Genomic DNA, 22419 nt, shown 5'->3' with positions numbered 1-22419 from the left:
GTGGAGCTCGGCTCTCTCTGTGCTTCCCTTTGCCTCTCTCCTCCGCCTCATCCTTCCGCCATGATGTTCTGCCTCTCCTTGGGCCAGAGTAATGGAGTTGGCCAAACATGAACTGAACCTGTGAAGCCATGAGCCCATGTACACATTTCCTTCTGAGTTGTTCTTGTCAGGCACTTTGGCCACAGCCATGCAAAGCCGACGACCCAGTTCAAGTGTCCCCGCTCATGATTTTTAACGTATCCACGAAGTTGTAGAACCAGCATCACAATCAATCTTAGAACATTTTTGTGACCCCATTTTCTCCTCAGCCCTCCCAGCCCTAGAAAGAAAACCACTCTCTGTCTCTGTAGATTTGCCGATTATGGACATTTCCAAAAAATGAAATTCTAAAATGTGTGATCCCTGTGACTGGCATCTTTCACTGAGCATGATGTCTTCATGTTGCAGCATGGATCCGTACTTCCTTTTCATTACTAAGTGATATTCCATTGTGTGGTTATACCACATCTTATATACCCATTCATGGAAATGGGCTTTTGGGTTGTTTCTTCTGTACCACGCATTAGTTTTACCAGGCTATGAACTTTATATAGCATTCTCTACATATGTAAATGTTTTCTTTTGTGTCTGGCTTCTTATCCACGTTGCCACCAGTAGCTATGGGTTATTCATTTTTACTGCTGTATAGGATTCCTTTGTTTGGGGATACCATTTATTTTTCTGCTCAGCTCCTTAAGGACATTTGAGTTGCTTCTGATTTAAAACTATTGCTAACAAAACTCCCATGAAGTTTCCGGGAGTGTCTTTCGGTGCTTGTGGGCAAAGGTTAGGTATGTGTGAGGAATGAAACCAGGGAGTCATAGGGTGCATAATTCATTTGTAGAGAATTTGGTTTTTCAAATTTAGTATATAATGCCATTTTTCTAAAGTGGTGTGTCGATGTGCATTCCCAACAGCAGCATAGTTCTCTCTTGCTCAGATCTTCCTTGACACTCTGTTTTATCAGTCCTTGAACTGCCTCCATTCCGGTGGGTCTGGCGTGTGATCTTGCTGTGGCTTCAACTTGAATTTCCCTGGTAAATGAACGGAGGTGGAACTTTTCATGTTTCCTTGGCCACTTGAATACCCATCCTTTGCGGCAGTGGTGTGCTAAGTGCCTGTCCAAATCTCTGGCCTAGCTGCATATTGGGTTGCCTGTATGTTTCTGTTTTCATTTGTAAGGGCTCTTTGTTCTGGATCTGAGCTCTTTAAAAATTATCAGTGTTATAAATAGCTTCCAATCCATGTAACTGCTTTCTTACTCTCTTAATACTGTGTTTTGATAAACAGAAGTGCTTCATTTTAGGGCACTCTGACTTATCAAGCTTTTCCTAGATAGAGAACACTTACCATGTCTTGTTCAAGAAATCTTTGTCTGCACCCCAAAGTTGTGAGGAAATTTTGTATTTGTACCTTTCTGGTTCAGCGTATGATCTACTGGAATCGACTTGGGGGTCTGTGTGAGAAGAGGCCAGATTTTGCTTGTATATAGTGGGACATCTGACTGGCCACCGCCATAGAGGAAAAGCCACCTCTCCGCCACTCTTTACAACCACATCTTTGTCATGGATACAATGTCCGGATTCATGTGCTCTATTCCTGGATTCTCGATTCTAAGCCATTTGTCTATTTATCTGGCTCCAGTTCCACCTGCACTTGAAACATCATCACCATCGTCACCCTCATCATCGTCATTTCCATGTCACAAATCAGGAGACTTACTTAGGAGTTCGCCCAAGTAAGTACTCGATTCGCTATTTAATGGCTGAACTGGAACCAGAAGTCAGGAAACCTGGCTTTACAGTTCACACTTTCAAAAGGCTTTGTGGGTCACCTGCGGAGGCACACTTTTTAAATCCCAAAGACTCAGGAGGCTGAGGTAGGAGGATCTCAAGTTCAAGGCCAGTGTGGGCAATTTAGTGAAATCCTCTCTCAAAATAAAAAGAGCGGTGGGTCCGGCTGAGGCGGCACATGCCTGTAATCCCAGGTACTCAAGAGGCTGGGCAGGAGGATCACGAGTTCAAAGCCAGCCTCAGCAACTTAGCAAGGCCCTAAGCAACTCAGTGAAACCCTGTCTCTAAATAAAATCCAAAACAGGGCTGGGGATGTGGCTCAGTGGTAAAGCACCCTGGGCTCAAAACCTATTGTTGGGGAGAAAAGTTTCACAGTTTGCTTTTTTTTTTTTTTTTTTTTTTGGTATCAGGGATTAAATCCAGGGGCACTCACTGAGCCACACCCCCAGACCTTTTTGTTTGTTTGTTTTAGGTTTTTTTTTGGTCCCCTACCCCTTTTAAAAATTTTGTTCTTTTTAGATACCCAACCCTTTTTTAATATTTTATGTAGAGAAAGTTGCTGAGGCTGGCTTTGAATTTGCGATCCTCCTGCCTCAGTCTCCTGAGCGGCTGGGATCACAGGAGGGCACCCACCCACCCCACCCCCACACCTGGCTACTTTACGGCTTTTAAAGATGAACCTTTCAAAGAACAAAATTGTTGTTCTCACTTTGGCAGCACATATACTAAAATTGGAACGATACAGAGAAGATTTACGTAGCCCCTGCGCAAGGATGACATGCAAGTTCCTGAAGCGTTCCATATTTTTCTGAGGAACTGGGCAGACACTTCACAGAAGATAAACAGGTGATCAACAAATACATGAAAAAGTGCTCATCATCTCCAGTAACTAGAGAAATGCAAATTAAAACCACCCTAAGATTCCATCTCACTCCAATTAGAATGGCTATTACCAAGAACACAAGCAATAATAAGTGTTGGCGAGGATGTGGGGAAAAAGGTACATTCATACATTGCTGGTGGAGTTGCAAATTGGTGCAGCCACTCTGGAAAGCAGTTCGGAGATTCCTCAGAAAACTTGGAATGGACCCACTATTTGACCCAGCTATCTCACTCCTGGGTTTAGACCCAAAGGACTTAATATCAGCATACTACAGAGATACAGCCACATCAATGTTCATAACTGCACAATTCACAAGAGCTAGATTGTGGAACTAACCTCGATGCCCTTCAATTGATGAATGGATAAAGAAACTGTGGTATATATACCCAATGGAATATTATTCAGCCATAAAGAAGAATAAAATTATGGCATTTGCAGGTAAATGGATGCAGTTGGAGAATATCATGCTAAGTGAAATAAGCCAAGTCCAAAAAACCAAAGGCTGAATGTGTTCTTGATAAGAAGATGATGATATATAAGAGGCAAGAGAAGAATGGAGGAACTTTGGATTGTGTAGAGGGAAATGGGGTGGGAGGGGAGGGGGAAGGAAAGATGTTGGACTGAGACAGACATGATTACCCTATGTACATGTATGATTACATGAATGGTGTGAATCTACATTGAGTACAACCACAGAAATGAAAAGTTGTACCCCATTTGTGTACGATGAATCAAAATGCAGTCTGTAAAAATAAAAATTTTTTAAAAAGAAGCAAAAAAAATTTTTGTCCCCACCTCAAAGTAGGCTTTGCTTGAAGTCTTGGAAACAGCGAGGAGGCCCCTGTACACGTGCAGATAACGGGCACAGGAGCCCCAGATGGAACAGCCGCTTTCCCAGTCCCACCACTAGAGGGCGCGGGTAACAAACTCTCCCGAGAAGGCCCTGCCTGTCAGCAAAGCCAAGGTAGACAGCAGCCCAATCCAGACTCCATGCAAGACTTTGACTAAAAGAGATAAAATGGGACTGATCTGTCTTCCTAAATATCTTCAGGGAAGACAGATTCCCCCACTCCTTGGCTAATTTGCCTCAACCTGAAAGCCCCTCAGAAGGCTCTCCTGGAGTCCCTCACCCTCCTGGGGTAAGCTAAGTGGGAACAAGGAGCAGCCTTTTGGCGTCCTCACCACAACCACTTCCCAGAGGTGCCTGCAAATATTCACAAGGTGAATAGCTATGAGGTTCTTAGTTCTTATATCAAAGAGAACGTACCCGATCGTTTCCCTTCTTCAGCAATTTACAGGTTTCCTTGATCTCTCTCCAATTTCTCTCTGCCCTTTTCAAAGAGTCAAAGTGGACTTTGCACTCCTGTCTTCTATATGGTGCTAGATTTGCTTCCTGTTTATGTACCCAACAATAGGCAATCGTTCAGTAAAATAAGTCGTGTTTATCGACTTGATAACTCAAATCACACAGAACAAAGACAAGGCGAAGCAATGTAGAACATGCTTAATATTTTAAGTCTAAGAAAGGTAAGGCAACACTGCCCCTCAGTTTTGATTAACACTGTTAAACTTGGATGTTTGTGGACAAAATCTAGAAGGCAACATGAAGAAAAGAAACAATTGGGGGCTTGGGAGACTGAGGCAGGAGGATCTCAAGTTTGAGGCTAGCCTCAGCAATTTAGTAAGATCCTGTCTCAAAAATTTAAAAGGGCTGGGGATGTAGCTTGGTGGCAGAACACCTCTGGATACAATGTCCAGTACACACACACACACACACACACACACACACAAAGAGAAATAGAAAGAAAGAAAGAAAGAAAGAAAGAAAGGAAGAAAGAAAGAAAGAAAACTTTTAAAAATGGAAAAATGAATAAAATCTTTTATTGGTCAGTTATGGGGCATGCAGTACTTGTAAGATCAGGGACGGATACTACAAGGAAGACAAATTCAGACACAGGCCCTGATGTTCAGAAAAATAATCACTGACATAAGTGCTTACTATGTCCTGGGCACTATTATCATCCTTACTGTATCAATTAAGAAAGCGAGGAACAAAGAAGTGAGCTAGCTTATCCAAGGTCATACAGGATAAAAACAGAATCAGAATTTGAACTCAGCCACTCCAATGTGCTGAACCACACTGTCTCTCAGGATGGCCTAAAGAGATAAAAAGAGATAAGTGATGTTTAAACAATCAACAAATTTATTGAGCACCTACTATATGTTAGGTGCCAAAGCAGGTACTAGGAATACGTTGATAAGTAAGACAGCACAGTCCCTGACCCCAAGAAGTGCACAGTCTATAGATACAGCATTATGGGGGATCAGAAGAGAAAAAGAGAAGAGTGTCCACCTTTGAGGATATTTAAGAAAGAATCATCTCTCTACACTTTGTATTCCCTTCCAAGCAAAGCATCAGTCTTGTGGAGAGAGAGGATTGAAGAGGAGGGAACACTAATACCTCAAAAGAAAAGTACTAAGACTTGGCATCAATTCATCCAGCAAATATTTGGAGAGGAGATCCAAAAATAAGGAGAGGATCAGGCAAGGAGATGGCAATAGAGATTTAAGGTCCCTATCTATCCGAGACTCTTGTCCCTTTTATTAAAATGGTCCTTGAGCATTAAATGCCAAGCTAGACTTTGGAAATAAAACTGCAAATAAGTCATGCGCCTGCCCTCCAGGATTTTATAGTCAAATGGGGCAAGCAGGCAGTGAAACAGGAAATTTCAGTACTATATGCTAAGACCAGAGGTTGAAAGAAACAGGAGATGAGGCACTACGCAGACTGGGACCAGACAACAAGGTGACATCTATACTCAGCAATGACCCAGGATAAACTGGAGTTAGGGTGTGAGGTGGGGCGTGTGATCTATGCTGAAGGAACAGCTTGTACAAAGTCCCGGAAATGAGAGAAAGCTAGGGTTTCAGTGACGTCCTGGTTGACAGAGAGGTGCCAATTAATGCCATTAAATTGCTGACTAAGTTGCTAAATTCCTTTATTGCTCATTCCCAAGTTCAAGAAGGGTTCTAGGCATGGGATTGAGGTAAGGCCAAATTGAAACAGACTCTTCTTCCACTCATTATCCCAGAGTTCCAGCCTAACTAGTCCATCTGAGCCCACCTTTGGGCTCAACATTTTGCTACTGATGTTTGTATCTTCTCTTGTCTTTCATTAATTCATTCAGCCTGTCAGTCAGCAAGTCCTGTATTACACTCCAGAAGAAAAAGAAAGTTCCACCTGGCTCCCCCAAGAAAGCGTGGGTAGACAGTGCCCTCCACACCTCTGAATCCCACGTGGAATGTGGTTGAGTGCTTTTACATCACGGTACCATTTTCGATGTACTAAACAGACTAAAAGAAAATGTATTCATTAGATGTCATAATTACGATATCAACCCATATCTCCACATCCTCTAATCCCCACAGCTCTTGGTGCCTATGAGGGCACTTCTCCCTCATTCTCAGACTGTCGGTTGCAACTGTCAAGGACCAGCACAGATAAAGTATAACTTCCTGGGTTAAAAGCAGAAGCTTTGAAAGCAGGGTAATCGGGGTGGAATCCTCTTATTAGCTTTATGATATTGAGTAAGTCATTCAACTCTTGGCACCCTCAGTTTGCTTCAGCGGTATAATGAGACTAAGAGCAGCTCTTTCACTGGAGTTTGTTGAATGAATGTCACTGGCTGAGTTAAGAATAGAAAATAAGACTGTTTATGTAAGGAGACTGTCATGTCGCTTGGAGTATAAAATGGACTCAATGAATGGCACGTGAAGGAGACCTGTGAAGACCATGATGTCGATGATGCTGATACAGGAAGGCAGGTCGCGGGTTCTGTAAGTCACTGGCGGGAGTCACAGCAACCTCTGCCTATTCTAGAGGCAGGCCCTGAACAGGACACGTGTAAGAGATCCGAGTCTCTAGAGACTCGGCCCACGCCCCAACCTCCGCCGGGAATGCCAGCCTGCGTCACTCACCCGGCTAGCCGGCTCCTCGGGGGCGGGACGACACATGGTGGGAACGTGAGGGGGCGTGGTCGGATCCGGCGCCTCTAGACCAATCACATGGCGAGAGGCGCCCAGCCAATGACGGAGGCGCTTCAGGGCCCTGAGGGCGGGGCCACGGAGAGGAGCGGCGGCGTCATAGGTCACTGGGCGGGCTCTGGGCGGGGCCCGAAGCTCCGACAGGGGCGGAGCAGCGGCCGCCAGCGCAGTCGGAGCAGTGATGGCGGCGGCTGTGGTGACGGCGGCAGCGACGGTCCCAACGCCGGCGACCAGCGCGGACGGTGCCTCCTCAGTGCACTGGTTCCGCAAAGGGCTGCGGCTCCACGACAACCCGGCGCTGCTGGCGGCCGTGCGCGGGGCGCGCTGCGTGCGCTGCGTTTACATCCTTGATCCCTGGTTCGCGGCCTCCTCCTCAGTGGGGATCAACCGATGGAGGTAAGGTGGCCCGGTGCGCTCGCGGGGCCAGGGGATGGAGTCTATCCCTCCCGGCCCGGGGGAAGCGGGGCAGGGAGCCCGAGTGGGCTCTCCAGAGGCGAGAAGCCCGGATCTGGGAATAATTGGCCACGGAACTCCCGCCCGCGGTGGTCCAGGGCTCCCCCTCCGACACAGCGCTTTCGCTCTGTGTGTCATTCCCTCCGAGCCTCACAACATGCCTGCGGGACAGACATTGTTCAGGTGAGACCCTTGAGCCCTGGAGATGCAGAGTTGACCTGCTCAAGGACTTGCAGCCTGTGAGTGGCGGAACGGGGACTTAGGGGTGTGCTCTGGGAGGGACCGAAGGCAGCGATGTGGTGTGAGGGCAGGGACGGGTTTTCTGCTGTCATTCTTGAAGTGAAGAGCTTATTGTTGGGCTGCTGAAGGTCATCCCTGAGCGTCTGGTTTGTTTGAATCCACTCTTCCACCCAGACAGACCTGCTTTGGAGGTGTCTAGAGACCTTGGCCTATAGCAGGGTCTTCTTCCCTATATTACAGATGAAGGACCCCAAAACATCTTCAGGTAGAGGCAGCTAGTGTCCTGAGCTCCAGAGCAATATTTAACCCATTTTAGAAAATCCTTTCAACAGCTTTGACCTTGCTAGACAGTATTTTTTTAAAAGAAACCAAATTATCACCCTCTTCCTCCTTTTCTCTTAAGATGATTTAGAGGATAGTTGAGCAATTATAGATTAGATTCTGATGAACTGATGTGACAAGGATAAAGAGCAAGAGAGCCATGATATCAAGGGCCTCCTTGATGACTGAGGAAATGAGTTCTGTCCCAGAATCATGGGAAAGGATTATCAGGTATTGGTGTGTTTTCTCTGTAAACCTGTATTCAGAAGCAGAGAGTTTGGATACATTGTGTACCCATCACTCACTAAAAGGCCCTGCAGCAGTGGTTCGGTTTGTTTGCATTTTTCCAAGGAATGTTTACTCGTGGCCTCATTGCACAGATGGACAGGGTTTGTATTCCCAGGATACAGTGGTTCTCAGCACACCATTCTTTCCTCTCCAAGCCTTGTGCCCTGCTAGGAGAGCGAGTGCCCCTAGCAATGGATCTATTAAATGCCCCCTCCTGCCCCATTTATATAGAGGGAACAACTAAAGATAGTCCTGTGGAGAGCCTGCCCACACTGTTTTCAGGCTGCTCTATTGCTCTGTCTTGCTCCAATTTCTATAGATAGGAGGTTGGGTTTGACAAACATCCTCAAATGACTATCTGTAGCGTGGACATTAAACCAAGCCTCAGACTTTGTCCCTCTCCTTTTGGCAGAGTGCCAGTCTGAGCAGAGTAAATAGAACCAGCTACCTGCTTACATTGTTATATTATCATGAAGGTGTTTCTCTTCTATGGGGCTTGGGGGGACATTACCTGCCCCTTGGTGGTGGTAGAGATTAAAATTGAACAACAAAAACTCTGTTGCTGTTTAAGTTTGAATTTACTAGGAGCTAGGTGATTATGAATTTTTGTGGATCACCCTCCTGTGTTTGTACTTTGAAGAGAGCGAAGAAGAAAAGGAATGTGGCAGTTCAGATGCCTGAGTTAAATCCTGAAGTCACAGGCCAGGTAGTAATGTAGATATTCATCGAGTGATTATTTGGTAAGTGCCTACTATTTGCCAGGCGCTGATATAGATGCCACTAGTGGTTCAGTGGTGAACAGGCAGGTGCACACCTCTGTGCTCCCAAGGCCCATCGAGCCTACGTTGTAGTGGAGAAAGACAAGTATGCAGTCATAATTTCAAAAACTAAGTGCCATGAAAAAATAAGGAGGACAGGACAGACAAGCAGTGGTTCTCAATTTCAGCTGCACCTTGGACTCACCTAAGCATCTTTAAAACATGCCTGGGCCCTCCTCCAAATCTGATTGAATTGTTCTGGCCTAGAAATGTGGGGTTTTTAAAGTGATTGCAACAAAGCTTGAGAAGCCCTGGACTAGAGGGCCACAGGCCCGAGCCAGGCAGCCCGCAGAGTGTGTTGCTGCAGTGCCCTGGCAGGAAGTCTAATTAGCACTGGCAGCAGAAGAAAGAGGGGAGATACAGAAACACACCGCCTGTGGTACCTGCTCCTAGGCCAGCCCCGCCAGTCGCCTGTGCCTGTGGATTGAGGGCAGAGCTGCACTGTTGTGTGCACAAGGTGGGGGTGGAGGGGAGTGCTGGCTCCAGCCAGCTGTGCCTCTGCATAGGTGCAGTCTTCTGGGGTGATCTTCTGCTGGCTCTTTCTGGATCCCGGGAGTGGTCTGGGAAGATCATGCTGCAGTGTAACCTCCTTGCTCCCAATCGCTTGAGTTGCTATCTCCGAAAAAGCCTTTCTAGGAAGGGTGAGGTCCAGCAATAAGAAGGGGGAATGAATCGAGGTCTGCCATCTCTGTTTCCCTCCCGCACACCCTACATACTGACTCCTACACAGCATTTTTCTGCAGATGGAATCAGATTAAAATAACCATGGATGACGCTCTAAAAGTAAAAGGGAACAGAGAAAGGCAATCAAGAAATATGTGTGTTTCTTGGCAGAGGAGGCCAGCATACTCCTTGCCTTGGTGTTAGTAGGAAGTCTGTAGCTACATGAAACTCAGGAATTTTTTTCCAAGCACCAGTTGGCTGAGCCCTTTGCCATATCCCCAACCCTTCCTTGCCCCAATTTGCTGCATCTGGAAGAAGGCACAACAGCAAGAAGTGACACAAAAGGAAGATGTGAGCAATATCTAGATTTTACTCAGAATAGGTCTTTGCAGTTTTTAATTACCTTTTTCTCCCTGCCGCAATGAGATAAGGTTGGCAATGATTCTCCTCACTATTTAAATCATTTTGTCCCTGGCTCTGTGCTGTGCCTCTTTTGGGAGCTTCCGGTACAGAGGGAGTTGGTAGAAATAAAATATGCTCTCTCTCAGCCCATTTCTCTCAGAATTAGTAATGAGGCAAACTGGGGACTCCTCAGATGCCTCGTGAGAACCAGAGTCTCTTCCCGAGTGCTGGGAGCTGAGTGCTGTTGGACTGTAGGAAGTAGGTGGCTCCCCCTTGGAACTGGTGTGTGAGAGAGGGTTGAGGACTATAGTCTGCTGTTGGGAAAAGGTGCATTTCTCTGAGCTGCTCACACTGATACCTGAGCAAGGGACTTTGTTGTTCTGCTAAGGACATATTTCTGTTTCCTCAAGAGGGATGAAAGAATTGATATATTTTCATCCAGATGATACTTAGAATTCAGTCCCTGCTGTGGATTATGGGTTTAGGTTATTCTTTTCCCTAGGGCTTAAGCTCTCTTAATTACTTAGGAGAAATTGATTTCTATTAATATCCTATGTAGCCAGTATGTGCCAGCTAATGGTGTCATCATTATGGTTAGAAAATTTTGGTTCGAAAGAGAGGAACTTGGTCAAAGGGGCTCTGGACCCAGAAGAATTCACTATCATCCTCCCCCCACCCCATTAACAAAAAGAAAAACTACTTCTCGACACAGAATCTGCTGTCCCTAGAGAAGGCGCTCCTAAATATAAATACTTAACCAAAGAATCTGCCTGTTTTATTCTAAAGGGCCAGCCTCATGGAGGCACTGAATTACAGAGTCCTCTGTATTTTTGGAAATCCCAATTTGGTTTTCTCCAGTTCTGTCTGCCTCAGGCTCTAAAGGACTTACGTAACGCAGTTCAGTTGCACGTGTTGCCTAATCCAAAGGGTGAGCTCTACCTCTCGCGCAGGACTGTGTGCTCTGAATTTTGGCCATGTGAACTCAGCTGGGAGTTGCCAAGGGTGGGGTGCCAGCCTCCAACATCACCACCTCCACTGCCCAGGGCTAGTTTCCTTTGGAGTAAAGACAAGCTGGCCGTGCGTGGAGGAGGAGGGGCTGAGGGTCCTCTTGGTGAAAGAAGCTTACACCTGCCCCTGCCAGCATTTGCCCAGTGACAGCACTGTACCAGGGCCTTTGGTGCAATGCAAAGTGTCATCTGGCAGGCCTGAAAGGTAGTGCTGTAGTGGTGGCCTCCCTTTCTCTGGCTGCCTGGAGGCTGGGGCTGCTGCGGTCCTCCTCATGTCCCTTGGCTCCTGTGAAGTCATCCGGAGCCCTCCCTGTCCAGTGAATCCTGGCAGGGCTTCACTGAGGGGGTAGTTGGAGGTAGAGTGTTTCTCCAGGCTCAGAGAAGAGGCAGAAACCAGGGTCTCTGAGAGAACGCTCAATAGAAATGAATTCAAAGGAAGGAAAGGCAACTTGTAAACTAAAACTCGAAGTCAAGCCCATTTTCTAAGGTAGTGCTTCAGAAACCCTAATGCACAAATGAATCTCCAGTGCTCTTGCTAAAATGCAGATTCCGACTGTGGAGGTCTGGGGTGGAGCCTGCGATTCTGCATTGCAGCAAGCTCCTGGGTGATTCACAGCCAGCTTTGAGCCTCAGACCACACTCCGAGGAACGAAGAGTTGGCCTTTGAGTTGGGCTGTGGTGCTCCCTCATGGCAGAGCCCTGGGTGGTGCTACTTCATTGCTCACTGCTCAGAGGCACTGGGGCTTGGTGGTTAAGAACACACACACACTGAGCCAGGCAGATGGCCTGGGTTCAAATTCTGGCCAGTTACTAGGTATTGATTTTAGGCAAGTTAATCTTTCTGTGCCTCAGTTTCCTCTTCTATAAAGTGGGAATAAAAGTACTTCACTGGACATAGTGGTGCACGCCTGTAATCCCAGCAGCTTGGGAGGCTGAGACAGGAGGATCCCAAGTTCAGAGCCAGCCTCAGCAACAACAAAGCGCTAAGCAACTCAGTGAGACCCTGTCTCTAAATAAAACACAAAAATAGGGCTGGGGATGTGGCTCAGTGGTCTGGTGCTCCTGAGTTCAATCCCCGGTACCACCCTCCCAAAAAAATTTTAAAAGTACTTCTTCATGGGGTTGTTTGAGAATTAATGAGACCATGTGTGTAAAACAGTAGAATAGTGCCTGGTTCGTTGAAAAGCTCACCCATCGTTGCCGTTATCACCATTATTACTGTTTTGTTGCTGGGTTCAGAGTTGTGCCTTCTGCTTCCTGCCTTGCTATCAACATCTCTTGTCAAAGAAGAAAAGGGCTCTCTGTTCTTTGGAGATGCTGCAGGAAGCTCTCCTTTTAGTAAATGAGACCTAAAAATAAAGTGTTGTAGAAGGCAGATTGCAACGTGTTCTGGAACCTAGATTTCATGTGCATTTCAGTCTTATTTATAGCTTCAAATTGAAGTCCTTTGCAGCCTAGTGGACTGTGAAGGAAGAGACCCCCCACCAAGTGCCTCACAGGGACATTCCTGGGAGCCTCAGATGGAGGACCCTCTGTCCTGGGGTTGTGGAATTTATATTTAAATCACCACTTCTCTCCGGGCACTCTGTCTGCAGTTCAATGGCTACTACGTGCATTTGCGTGGCTCTCTGGTTATTTTCCTTGAGTAGCGAGACTTGGGAGAGGCCAATACAAGGGCGTCACTCTAACTCCGTCACTGTCGCTCAAAGATCACTTATCATTCAGAGGGTATCAGTTTTTTTAAAAACGGAAATTCACAGAGGCGGAGCTTTGGTATACGTGCAGCAGCGTTCAGCCTGGCAGAGTCCCCATGCCAGCGCCTCAGAGAGCCCCCTCCTGCTCTTTAGCTAACGCGATGTTTTGGGCTGGGCCCAGGGCTCAGCTCTTGCTGGAATGTGGGCCTGCAGCATTGGCCATGGGATTGTGTCACGTTGTGTACGTCAGAGGCAGCAGCGGGGGCTGGCTTAGTTTAGCTGGGAATAGTCCCTGTCTCTGTAATCCTCCAGGAGTCAGGGAATGCGATGTGCTGCAGGGGAGGCACAGGGTTTCATTGTGTTCAAAATAAGCTCTGGTGACTCTTATTGTTGACAGAGACAAAGGATGGTGAGGATGAGTGGCAGACGCCAGGAGGGAGATAGCAGCCTCCTTGGGTGTCCATGACATGTGCAGGTTGACCTGAGAAGGCTGGGGGCAGATAAGCCTGGCAGTGAATTCCTCTGTGAGGCTGTGTCCACCCAGAGAGAGGTTCATCAGGAGCTGCAGAATCTCAGCCGTGGAACAGTGCTGACCTGCCACCAGAAGGTTTAGAAATGGGACACAGAGGAGAAAACATGGGTTTAAGAATCTAACTGAGCGGGGTACAGTGGCGCCCCCCTGTCATCCCAGCGGCTTGGTGGGCTGAGGCATGGGATCATGAGTTCAAGGTCAGCCTCTGCAGCTTAGCAAGGCCCTAAGCAATTCAGTAAGACCCTGTCTCTAAATAAAACATAAAAAGGGACTGGAGATGTGACTCGGTGGTTAAGTGCCCCTGGGTTCAAAAAAAAACAGAAATTCGAGTGACCTAGGTTTCTATGCTAACTCTGTCACATACTAGCTACGATCTTAGGTAAACAATTAACCCCTCTGTCTCAATTTTCTCATCGGTAAAATGGGGATAGTACAATTGAATTTGAGAGAATTAAGTGAGGAAATGCTCTTAAGAAAGCAAGACAGGTTCATAATCAAACTGATTACCTTGGCTGCTTCTGGGGAGAGAAGTAGGGTGGACACTTTTTACCGTGTACCCCCCATTTTGTCACTGGGTTTTGACTCACATTCATAGTTATATGGTTAAGGTATTAATTTAAAAATAAAGCCAAAAGCACTCAGCACAAGTCACTTTCCCTTTCCCCTGGTGACCCAGCTGTCCTGCAGGGCTCTGGAGTATCTGCAGCCCCCACACTGTTGTGCACACGCCCACTCAGGTGAAGATACCTGTACAGAAGTACCTTTTTTTTTTTTTGGGCAGAGGAGTGAACCCAGAGCCCTTTACCATGGAGCTGCAGCCCCAGCCCTTTTTATTTTTCATTTTGAGACAGAGCCCTACTGCGTGGCTCACACTGGCCTCAAACTTGTGATCCTGACTCAGCCTCCCAAGTTACTGGAATTGCAGGTGTGCCCCATTGCACCCACTCCACAAGACCCTGGCCCTCTTAGGATGAGAACCTGGTGGCCAGAGGCCTGGAGAATGAGCCTCTTGACAACAAAGCTCCGGGGACAGAGGACCTAGCCTAGGTTGGTGTGGGGTTGTGGCAGTAGAAATATATACAGGTCAAAGCACAAATGCAGAGGGACAAGGAGCTGGTTGGACAGAGTGAGTGGGATCTTCCAGGGCTTTGACGATCTGTTTCTCTGCTAATGGGACCTCACTGCTTCTGTGCCACAGTGTCACAGTGTTCTCAGGTGGCTTTCTTACCAGTGCTCCCATTTGACTTTCACAACAACCCCGAGCGGCGCCCAAGGCTGCGAGGGAACAGGGGACGTTGCGGACACAGCAGCCCAGCAGCAGGAACAGCTCACACAGGCCACAGTTTCCTTGTGCAGGCCCGTGCCGACCGTTCCCTCGCACTGGTTCCTTTTCTTAGCAATTCTGTGAGCGCTGCCTCTCTGCAGGTCTCCAGGTGCTGACATTAATCCCATGTTACAGACGAGAAAACAAGCTAAGGAGGTGAAGTAACTGCCTGAGGTCGCATGGCCAGATTTCCCTGAGGCAGCACTGACCCTCTGTCCATCGCTCCCGGGCTAGAGCCCAGGCCCCTACTGTCCTGGGGTGTGACACGAATGGTGGGCTAGTTTCTCCTGCCTGGTTGGGAACGAGCTCTTCTTGTTTATGTTGTCACTAACAAGACCTGTGTGGACTCCTCAGGTTCCTCCTGCAGTCGCTGGAAGATCTGGACACGAGTTTACGGAAACTGAACTCCCGCCTGTTTGTAGTCCGGGGACAGCCAGCCGACGTGTTCCCAAGGCTATTCAAGGTGAGCATGTGGGCCCCTGAGAAGACAGGGAGCGTCTGCTCCTGGGGGCTCCCCTGCAGCTCCGTGAGATGCTAGTCTGACCAAAGACATGGGAATGCTGGGCGGGTCTGGCCCTCAAATGGTTGCCGGGGAAATTGGAAGCCAAGGCAGCTGGTCAGCCACCAACCGAATGGAAACCATGTTAAGGAAACAATTCCGTGAAACTAGTGTCTTGTTGGAAAGGTCCCAGCTCAGTCCAGACATGCGATGTGGTAAGCCATTCCGCCCCGGATGCCACTGGCTTCCTCAGATGTTTTCTTGGCTCGAGCCAGGAAGATTTATTGGAGTCCCTCTACGCCAGGACTCTGAGGGCAGGGCTTCCTGTCTAGCAAGCAGTGCTGCCCATTTGGCTTTGACTCCACTTGTTGGGGAAAAGTCAGCCTGAGGGAGCGTCACTGTCTCCCCTGGGCAGGCAGCGGATGAAATCTTCACGTGGGTGCCACACGCTTCAGGTTGTGATGTCAGGGCAAGCCTGCTTTCCCTCCAATGCCTTTAAAAACCGCATTTTAAGACCCATGTTGAAGCAAAAGTATTCGTGGGCAGAGGGCTCTCGGAAGACTGCCTTCATCTTCAGCAGCACATGTTGCTATGTCCCTTCCACCCCAACCAGCTTCAGAAGTGGGTCATCGCTCACTTCATCTCCCCGCACCCCACCCCACGTAATTACGCACACACGCGCACAGATCCCTCAGGACTAGTGGTTGCTGGCATTCCCTGAGGGCCGACTGAGTCCAGCACCGTTCCCAACGCTCACGTGCATGACCTCACCCCTCACGGCAGCCCCGAGAGGCAGGTGCTGTATATCCCAGTTTTACAAGGGAGGAAACAGTAATTTGCCCATGGTCAGAAGCTAACAAGATTCCAGAGCTCTTGTGTACCCACCAGACCCTGAAAATACCTGGGGCTCGGGGTGGAGCTAAACGATAGAACAGTTGCCTAGTAAACTTGAGACCTTGAGTTCCATCCCCAGCACTGAAAGAAAAATTGCCTGTCTTATCCCTCCACATTGTTCCTTTCTCCCCCAGCAACGCAGGCCAACCCACTTACAGCCCAGAGATACAGACTGATCACTCAGTCATTCATTGTGTATTTATTGAGCTACTACTATGTACTAGGCCCCATACTACATAGTAGGGTAACAGGATGAATGAACAGCATGGTTTCTGTTTTGAGAGTTCACACTATAATGGGAGAAACTGGCAATAGTGGGTCATTTCACTAAATACTGTTAAATACTGTAATGAAAATAGTACAAGGTACAGGAGATCATATTGAAGGAAGGGGGTGTCATTTAATAATAACAGTGCTCTTATAATTCAAAGGACTGTCATGAGGACTGTATGACTGCTTGGCTTAGTACCTGGCTTATAGGAAGGGCTCAATAAATGTTTAGTGTTTTTATCCTGGATGAAGGATAACCCACCCTACTAAGGCCCCACTCCCCCAGGCAGGACTGAGTCAGGATCATGCCGGGCCAGGAGAGTTGCTCCTGAGGTTCACAGCTTTAAGGAACCAGCCACACAGACTTTGGTTGAAATGTGTTCTTCGTGTGCTAGTCACATGCTCTAGGGCTTTCTGTGGGTTGTCTGTATAGCCTTTTGGCAGGCCAGCTTTCTCCTGTTGTTGCTAGGAGACAGAGAAATTCCTACCAGCAGAGACTGAAGACTTAAAAGAACTCCCTTCTCAGCCAGGCCCCTCTGCTCTGTTTTCTCTGACCTCTGGTCTAAGGATCGCTCCTCCTTCTCCAACTCTGGGAACTGGAGCCTCTTAGCTCTGTTTGCTGCTGGCCTCAGGAGTGTTGCTATGGAAACCGTTAAGACACTTCACATAGCACAAGTCTGCCAAGAAAACTAGGCCACAAGTTTGCAGGCTGTGAGGAGCTGTGGGAAAGGCTTGCGGGCAGGTGGGAGGTGGCGGTTCTGTCTCCCACTTCTCCACTTGAGTCAGAGCCTCCTTCTGGGCCTGGGGGCTCCCCTGGGAGTATTGTATTTATAGCTTCCCGATGGATCCTCCTCCCTCAAGGACACGGCAAGTGTGCAGGGCCGCCCTCCCCTCTCCCCGATGCTGTGCCATTGGCCTCCCCTCACTAGTCAGTGAGCCTCAGTTGGCCACCTAGTTCAAATTACTGTCCCTGGTTTATTCTATGGCGCATTCAGACAGGGCTTGAGACTGGCTCTGTTACCTCGCAGGAAGTTGCCCAGCGCCCCCCTCCTCCCAAACATTGCTAAGCATAACAGATTCTCTCCCTGCAGGAATGGGGGGTGACCCGCTTGACTTTTGAATATGACTCTGAGCCCTTTGGGAAAGAACGGGATGCAGCCATTATGAAGATGGCCAAGGAAGCTGGGGTGGAGGTGGTGACTGAGAACTCTCATACCCTCTACGACCTGGACAGGTGAGAGAGGGACCCGGGGGTCAGGTTGCCCTTGTGAGGGTTGGTGATTTGGGCCCCTGCTGAGTGAAACTCAGGGAGAGGTTCAGCAATAGGACCACCAGGTTGTGAGGTACAGCATTTTCTAGAAGCTGGAGTATGGGCCAGTATTGGGCATGCAGAATAGGTCACAAAGAGCTGTGCCTGATTTTGGTGAAGAGATGCCCAAGCCATGGACACAGTGAGGACCACACTCAGGGTCTTCACAGATCTGCTCCTGGCCTTCTCCTGTCCCACAGTGCCTCGTGCTCCCTCTCCTGTTCCTCAGCGGCCACCCCAGACCCCAATGAGCCCTGTCTCCATGACCCCTCCCAACAAATCTCTGTTCTTTTCTTTCTTTTTTTTGCAGTACAGGGGATGAAACTCAGGACCTCGCTTATGCTGGGCAAGTGTTCTACCACTGAGCTACAGAGCCCTTTAAATTTTTTATTTTGAGACATGGTCTCCCTAAGGTTGGCCTTGAACTAGCAGTCCTCCTGCTAGACCTCTGTCTGTAAGCCCAGTTTCTGTACCTAGAACGAGTCCCCTGGGCTCCCCTGGCTCTCTGCTCAAGGGGCTCTAGAGAGCCCTGCAGGGAACTGGTAACTGCCGAGGAACCTCCTGCCCTGGTGACAGGCCTCTGTGCCCTCATCCAGGAGGAAACCTCCTCCCCTTCCCTGCCAGAGCTGTCACCCTCCTGTTGCTGCTGCTGCTGCTGCCAAGCCAACAGCCACCACTGCTCCCTGCCCCCTCTCCCCAGCCCAGGGCTGGCTGCCAGCAGGCTGAGTCACACAGCCGTGCACGTGAGCTGGGCCCTCAGGAGAAGAGCTCAGTGTGGGGCTCTGCCTGGGCCACGTGCAGAGGCGGGTAGGCACTGCCGAGGCAGAAGCCCACCTCCTGTCTCCATTAGTGGAGGGAGAGCGGAGAGGACAAACGTCTTGCATAAGCTACTTCTTGGTCAGAAGAGCCCCAGGAATCTGGCTGCAAACCCTGCAGCCAGCATTGTCTCCCTCACCCTCTAATATTGTTCCTTCTTGGCATGAGTGCAGTTATGTCCCCCGCTCACGGAAGCTGCTTTGCAAACTGCAGAACTCTTGAAGCGTCAGTTGTCTCTGTCTGCTCCGGCCCCAGTCCCTGATTTAGGGATCATCGGCCAGCCTCCCCCTGTTCTAGTGCATGGGACTGACAGGAGGATGAGCTTCTAGAAAGGACTTTGTGTGTACCTCCTAGAGAACTTCCTCCAAGGCTCATGCTGGAGGAGGGAAAGAGGTCACGGTCAGAAAGGCCAGGTGCCAGGAAGGCAGTGGGGTCTCTTCCGTGATTAGAGAGGTATGGTCAGTCTCTGTCTTTAGGCGGCTCCGTGTGGACACCAGGGAACCTGGAACTGAGTCCCAGCTTTGGCCCTGCCTTACTCCATTGCCTGAGGCACCTGCTCCAGCTCTCTGGGCTTCAGTTTCCCTCTCGGTAAAATGGAGATGCAGCCTCCCTTGCCTCCTTTCCACTTGGGTGGGACCTGTGAGCAGATGAGGAAAGCCATCCTCAAAGTCTTCAGGGCATGGGTTCTTTTTTGGGTAGTTGGGACCCAAAACCAAGGACTTTGTGGGTGATGCCCAGTGTGCTTTGGGCTCCCAGGATCATCGAGCTGAACGGGCAGAAGCCGCCGCTCACCTACAAGCGCTTCCAGGCCATCATCAGCCGCATGGAGCTGCCCAAGAAGCCAGTGGGTGCGGTGAGCAGCCAGCAGATGGAGAACTGCAGGGCCGAGATCCAGGAGGACCACGATGACACCTACGGCGTGCCCTCCCTGGAGGAGCTGGGTGCGTATGTCCTGCCCAGCCTCAGGCTGCTGCTTCCTGTGTGGGAGGTGGCTCATTGGGGTGTTTTCTTCTTTGCGGAAGTGACGTATGTTACCATAGAAAGTTTAGCAAATACAAAACAGCGAAGGTGGAGTAACAGCCACTCTTCCCCCAGCCCAAGGCAACCACTGTTGATTTCGGTGCACGTTCTCCTTGTCTTTTTTGCTGCTGGAGTACATGTGGTCTGTTTCTAGCTCACCCCTCCAGCAGTGCAGGTGCAGTCAGTGGATAACTAGTATTATCTCAGTACTGACCCCCCCCTTCTTCCCGTGGCCCCCCCACCTCCATCTTTTGATCTGAACAAAGTTAGCCTTTCGCACCTGAAAACACAGTCACTGCCAGCTAATTCACAAGGGCAGGAAGTTTGGGATTATTCTCACCTGCCTGGAATGATAAGGGGCTGGAACGGGAAGGAGAAAGAGAAAGGAGAAAGTGACAGTGGAAGAGACCAGGACGACCCAGAAATTGCTAAAACTTTGAGGGTCACCTCAGTGCCAGTGGCACCGAGAACGAGAACTGCGCTTCGGTTCTCAAGGAGCTTCCAGAACCAACGCGTGTCAAGGCTTGCCACGCTGCTTCCGAAATGCCTGACCTCGAGTCCTTTGATCTGCCCCTCTAGGGTTCCCCACTGAAGGTCTCGGCCCAGCTGTCTGGCAAGGCGGAGAGACCGAAGCTCTGGCCCGCCTGGATAAGCACTTGGAACGGAAGGTATGGCCCTATTTCTGAGCCACAGAACTGCAGATGCTGCTACCCAGCAGCAGGGAATGTGGATCACGTTCATGTCCCTTAGTACCTCTTAGCTCCAATTGGTTTGAAAAATAGAAACAAAATTTAAAAAACAAACCATCCTGATGGCAAAAATAACTGCAGCAGCAATGTTAGCAGCTGCCACGTAGAGTCCTTACCTCCACTTCGTGCTGGTCACTGGGCTGAACGTTTCTGGGTTAAGCACCTGCTTGCATTATTTCCTTTAATCTTTCCAACAACCCTACTGGGTAGGTATTGGGCTCTCCATCTTATATATTATGAAATCGAGGCTTTGAGAGGCTAAGTCACTTGCCTGAGGTCACACAGCTATAAAGTAGTAGAGTGAGATATTGTTTTATGTGATCGTAAAGCTTATGCTGCCTTCCTTTCATGAACAGCTTCCCCTTGATAGGAGGGGATCCAGCCAATATAGTCCACGAGGTTCAGTATTTTGTGTCATATATCCCCCATTTATTGTTGGATCTCCTCCAGGGCTTTGATTTCCATTTGCTCAGACCCAGAGAGCCCACCTCTCAGTGCAGTGAAAATTGGCAGGAAAAAGAAGAGGTGGAGGCTCCAGAAGCACTCTCGACAATGTCACACAGCCCTCACCACCCTGTGACTAGAGGAGCAGAGAAGGTTCTCCTTACTGAGAACTGTCAGCTCCTAGTTCCTGTCCTGAAGCTGATTTGTAGACTGGGCTTTTAAAGTTACAACTTTTTTCTATCCCTCTTTGGATGGGGACATTTTTCCCCAGCAGCCAGATGATCATAATGGAGGCTGGAACAGGCCCACTGGGGACGAGGGAGCTCCCAGCCAGAAGAATGCTGTGCTGTGGCCTCAGACCCCTGAGCCCGGCCGGCAGCCTTGATATTCCCATCTTGGTGTTTCTATCAGTTGAGGCCAAAACTAAGCCCCCCAGACTTGAAATTCGAGACCTGATGTCCTAGGGCTGTGAGGGGACCCGTTTTCTGTCTACAGCAAGAGCTTTAAGATTCTTGGGCTTGGTTTAAAGATAGAAACCGGGCCCAGGGGCAGAGGAATGGAGATAAGTAGGATGGCAGAATAGAATAAGGCTTAAAAAAGTAAAGAGCTAATCTATGTCCCCATGGATTATGGTTCTTATCACCTTGGAAGTGTTTGTAGAGGACCTACCCCCTCAGATCACCAAGTCAGGGGTTCCTGCTCCCCACGTCCCTGGAGAGCCCTGTCTCTCATGGACCCGTTCAGACTCAGTGGTAGCCAGAGGGTATGCCCTGTTCTATGATCTGGGAGGACAGAAGCGCCGTGTACCCAGGAGCTGAACCTGTCCAGGAGGTGCACTTTAAATATGTCAGCCTCCCAAATGTGAAGTGAAAAGCTAATCACGGAGGATGTTCTAGTTTCTAGAAAGACTGCCAAACAAGACAGGCATGGAGTCTGTCTCCAAAAGCACAGTCTACTGGTATTGATCATTGAACAAGGAATTACAGGCGTCCTGAGGTCTAGAAAAGGAGAGACTCCAGGAGGGTTGTGAGTGCAAAGAACAGAATCATATCATTCGGTTCCTGTTTGCAACTTGGTTTTGAAAACCAGGAATCAACATAATCAGGAGTCAAAGGTATAGCCTTCAGGCACAGCTGGTTCCAGGTGTCCAGAGACTGCTATCAGGAAAGCATTCTCCATCTCCTACTTCTGCTTTCCTACATATTATTTCATTCTCAGGCTTTCCTTGAGCAGTGGCAAAGAGCCTATTTCCCATTGGTTTAGTAACACCAGAGGAAGGTGTGTGTTCTTTTCTAAAAGCTTCGGGAAAAGTCTCAAGGAGTGTTTTCGTTGACCTGGCTTGGGGTATGTGACCTTCCCTGACTTAAAATCACTGTGACTGGGGATAGTAAGTCTCACAGCCTACTCCCAGCATTAGAAAGTGGGTGTGGCTCTGCTTTACCTATTAGTCCTAAGATTAGGGAAGGCCTAGGAAGATCACTTGCTGTTACCAAAAAAGGAAGGCAAAAAAAAAAGACAAACTGTCTGGTCTTCACCTCTAGATTAGTAGATGAGGGTAAGCGTCTCTATAAAAGTATTCTGATCATAAAATGAAGCAGGGTGACAGAATTAGAATGCCACCACTTTGCAACCCCCGTGATAACACATCATGCACCATAAAGAGAGACAATTGGGCATTATGTGCTCCCTGTAGACTTCCTAGAGGATCAAACCAAGTTCAGTCCAGTGTCTAGTGTCAGCCACTGGTTTGCAACCTGTACACAGACAGGGATGTGTTGAGCTGCACAGGTGTGTGGTCACCAAAATCCCACCAGGAATCCCATAAGTCCAGTGGCTGGGCTCTTCCACAGAAAAATGGACAGGAGCCAGGCACGGTGGCACATGCCTGTAATCCCAGCAGCTCAGGAGGCTGGGGCA

General features: G+C 48.8%; 1 protein-coding gene and 1 non-coding gene across 2 annotated transcripts in view; both read left to right on the top strand.

Annotated features, from left to right (window-relative positions):
• Positions 1-2533: 2533 nt before the first annotated feature.
• Positions 2534-2640, top strand: LOC124960882 (U6 spliceosomal RNA). The gene has a single exon (XR_007104199.1). It is a non-coding gene; the product is annotated as a U6 spliceosomal RNA (small nuclear RNA).
• Positions 2641-6934: 4294 nt separating this feature from the next.
• Positions 6935-22419, top strand: part of Cry2 (cryptochrome circadian regulator 2) — a 32212-nt gene continuing 16727 nt past the window's right edge. Inside the window, exons 1-5 of the mRNA XM_047516364.1 lie at positions 6935-7155; positions 14856-14964; positions 17256-17398; positions 19046-19230; positions 19889-19977. Of these exons, the coding sequence (XP_047372320.1) occupies positions 6941-7155; positions 14856-14964; positions 17256-17398; positions 19046-19230; positions 19889-19977 (741 nt within the window). The 5' untranslated portion in view covers positions 6935-6940. The remainder of the gene's footprint in view (positions 7156-14855; positions 14965-17255; positions 17399-19045; positions 19231-19888; positions 19978-22419) is intronic.

This window comes from Sciurus carolinensis, chromosome 11 (genome assembly GCF_902686445.1).
Source record: "Sciurus carolinensis chromosome 11, mSciCar1.2, whole genome shotgun sequence".
NCBI classification, from domain to species: Eukaryota; Metazoa; Chordata; class Mammalia; order Rodentia; family Sciuridae; genus Sciurus; species Sciurus carolinensis.
The sequence above is the reverse complement of the archived record's forward strand: the minus strand, read 5'-3'. Positions and strand labels throughout refer to the sequence as shown.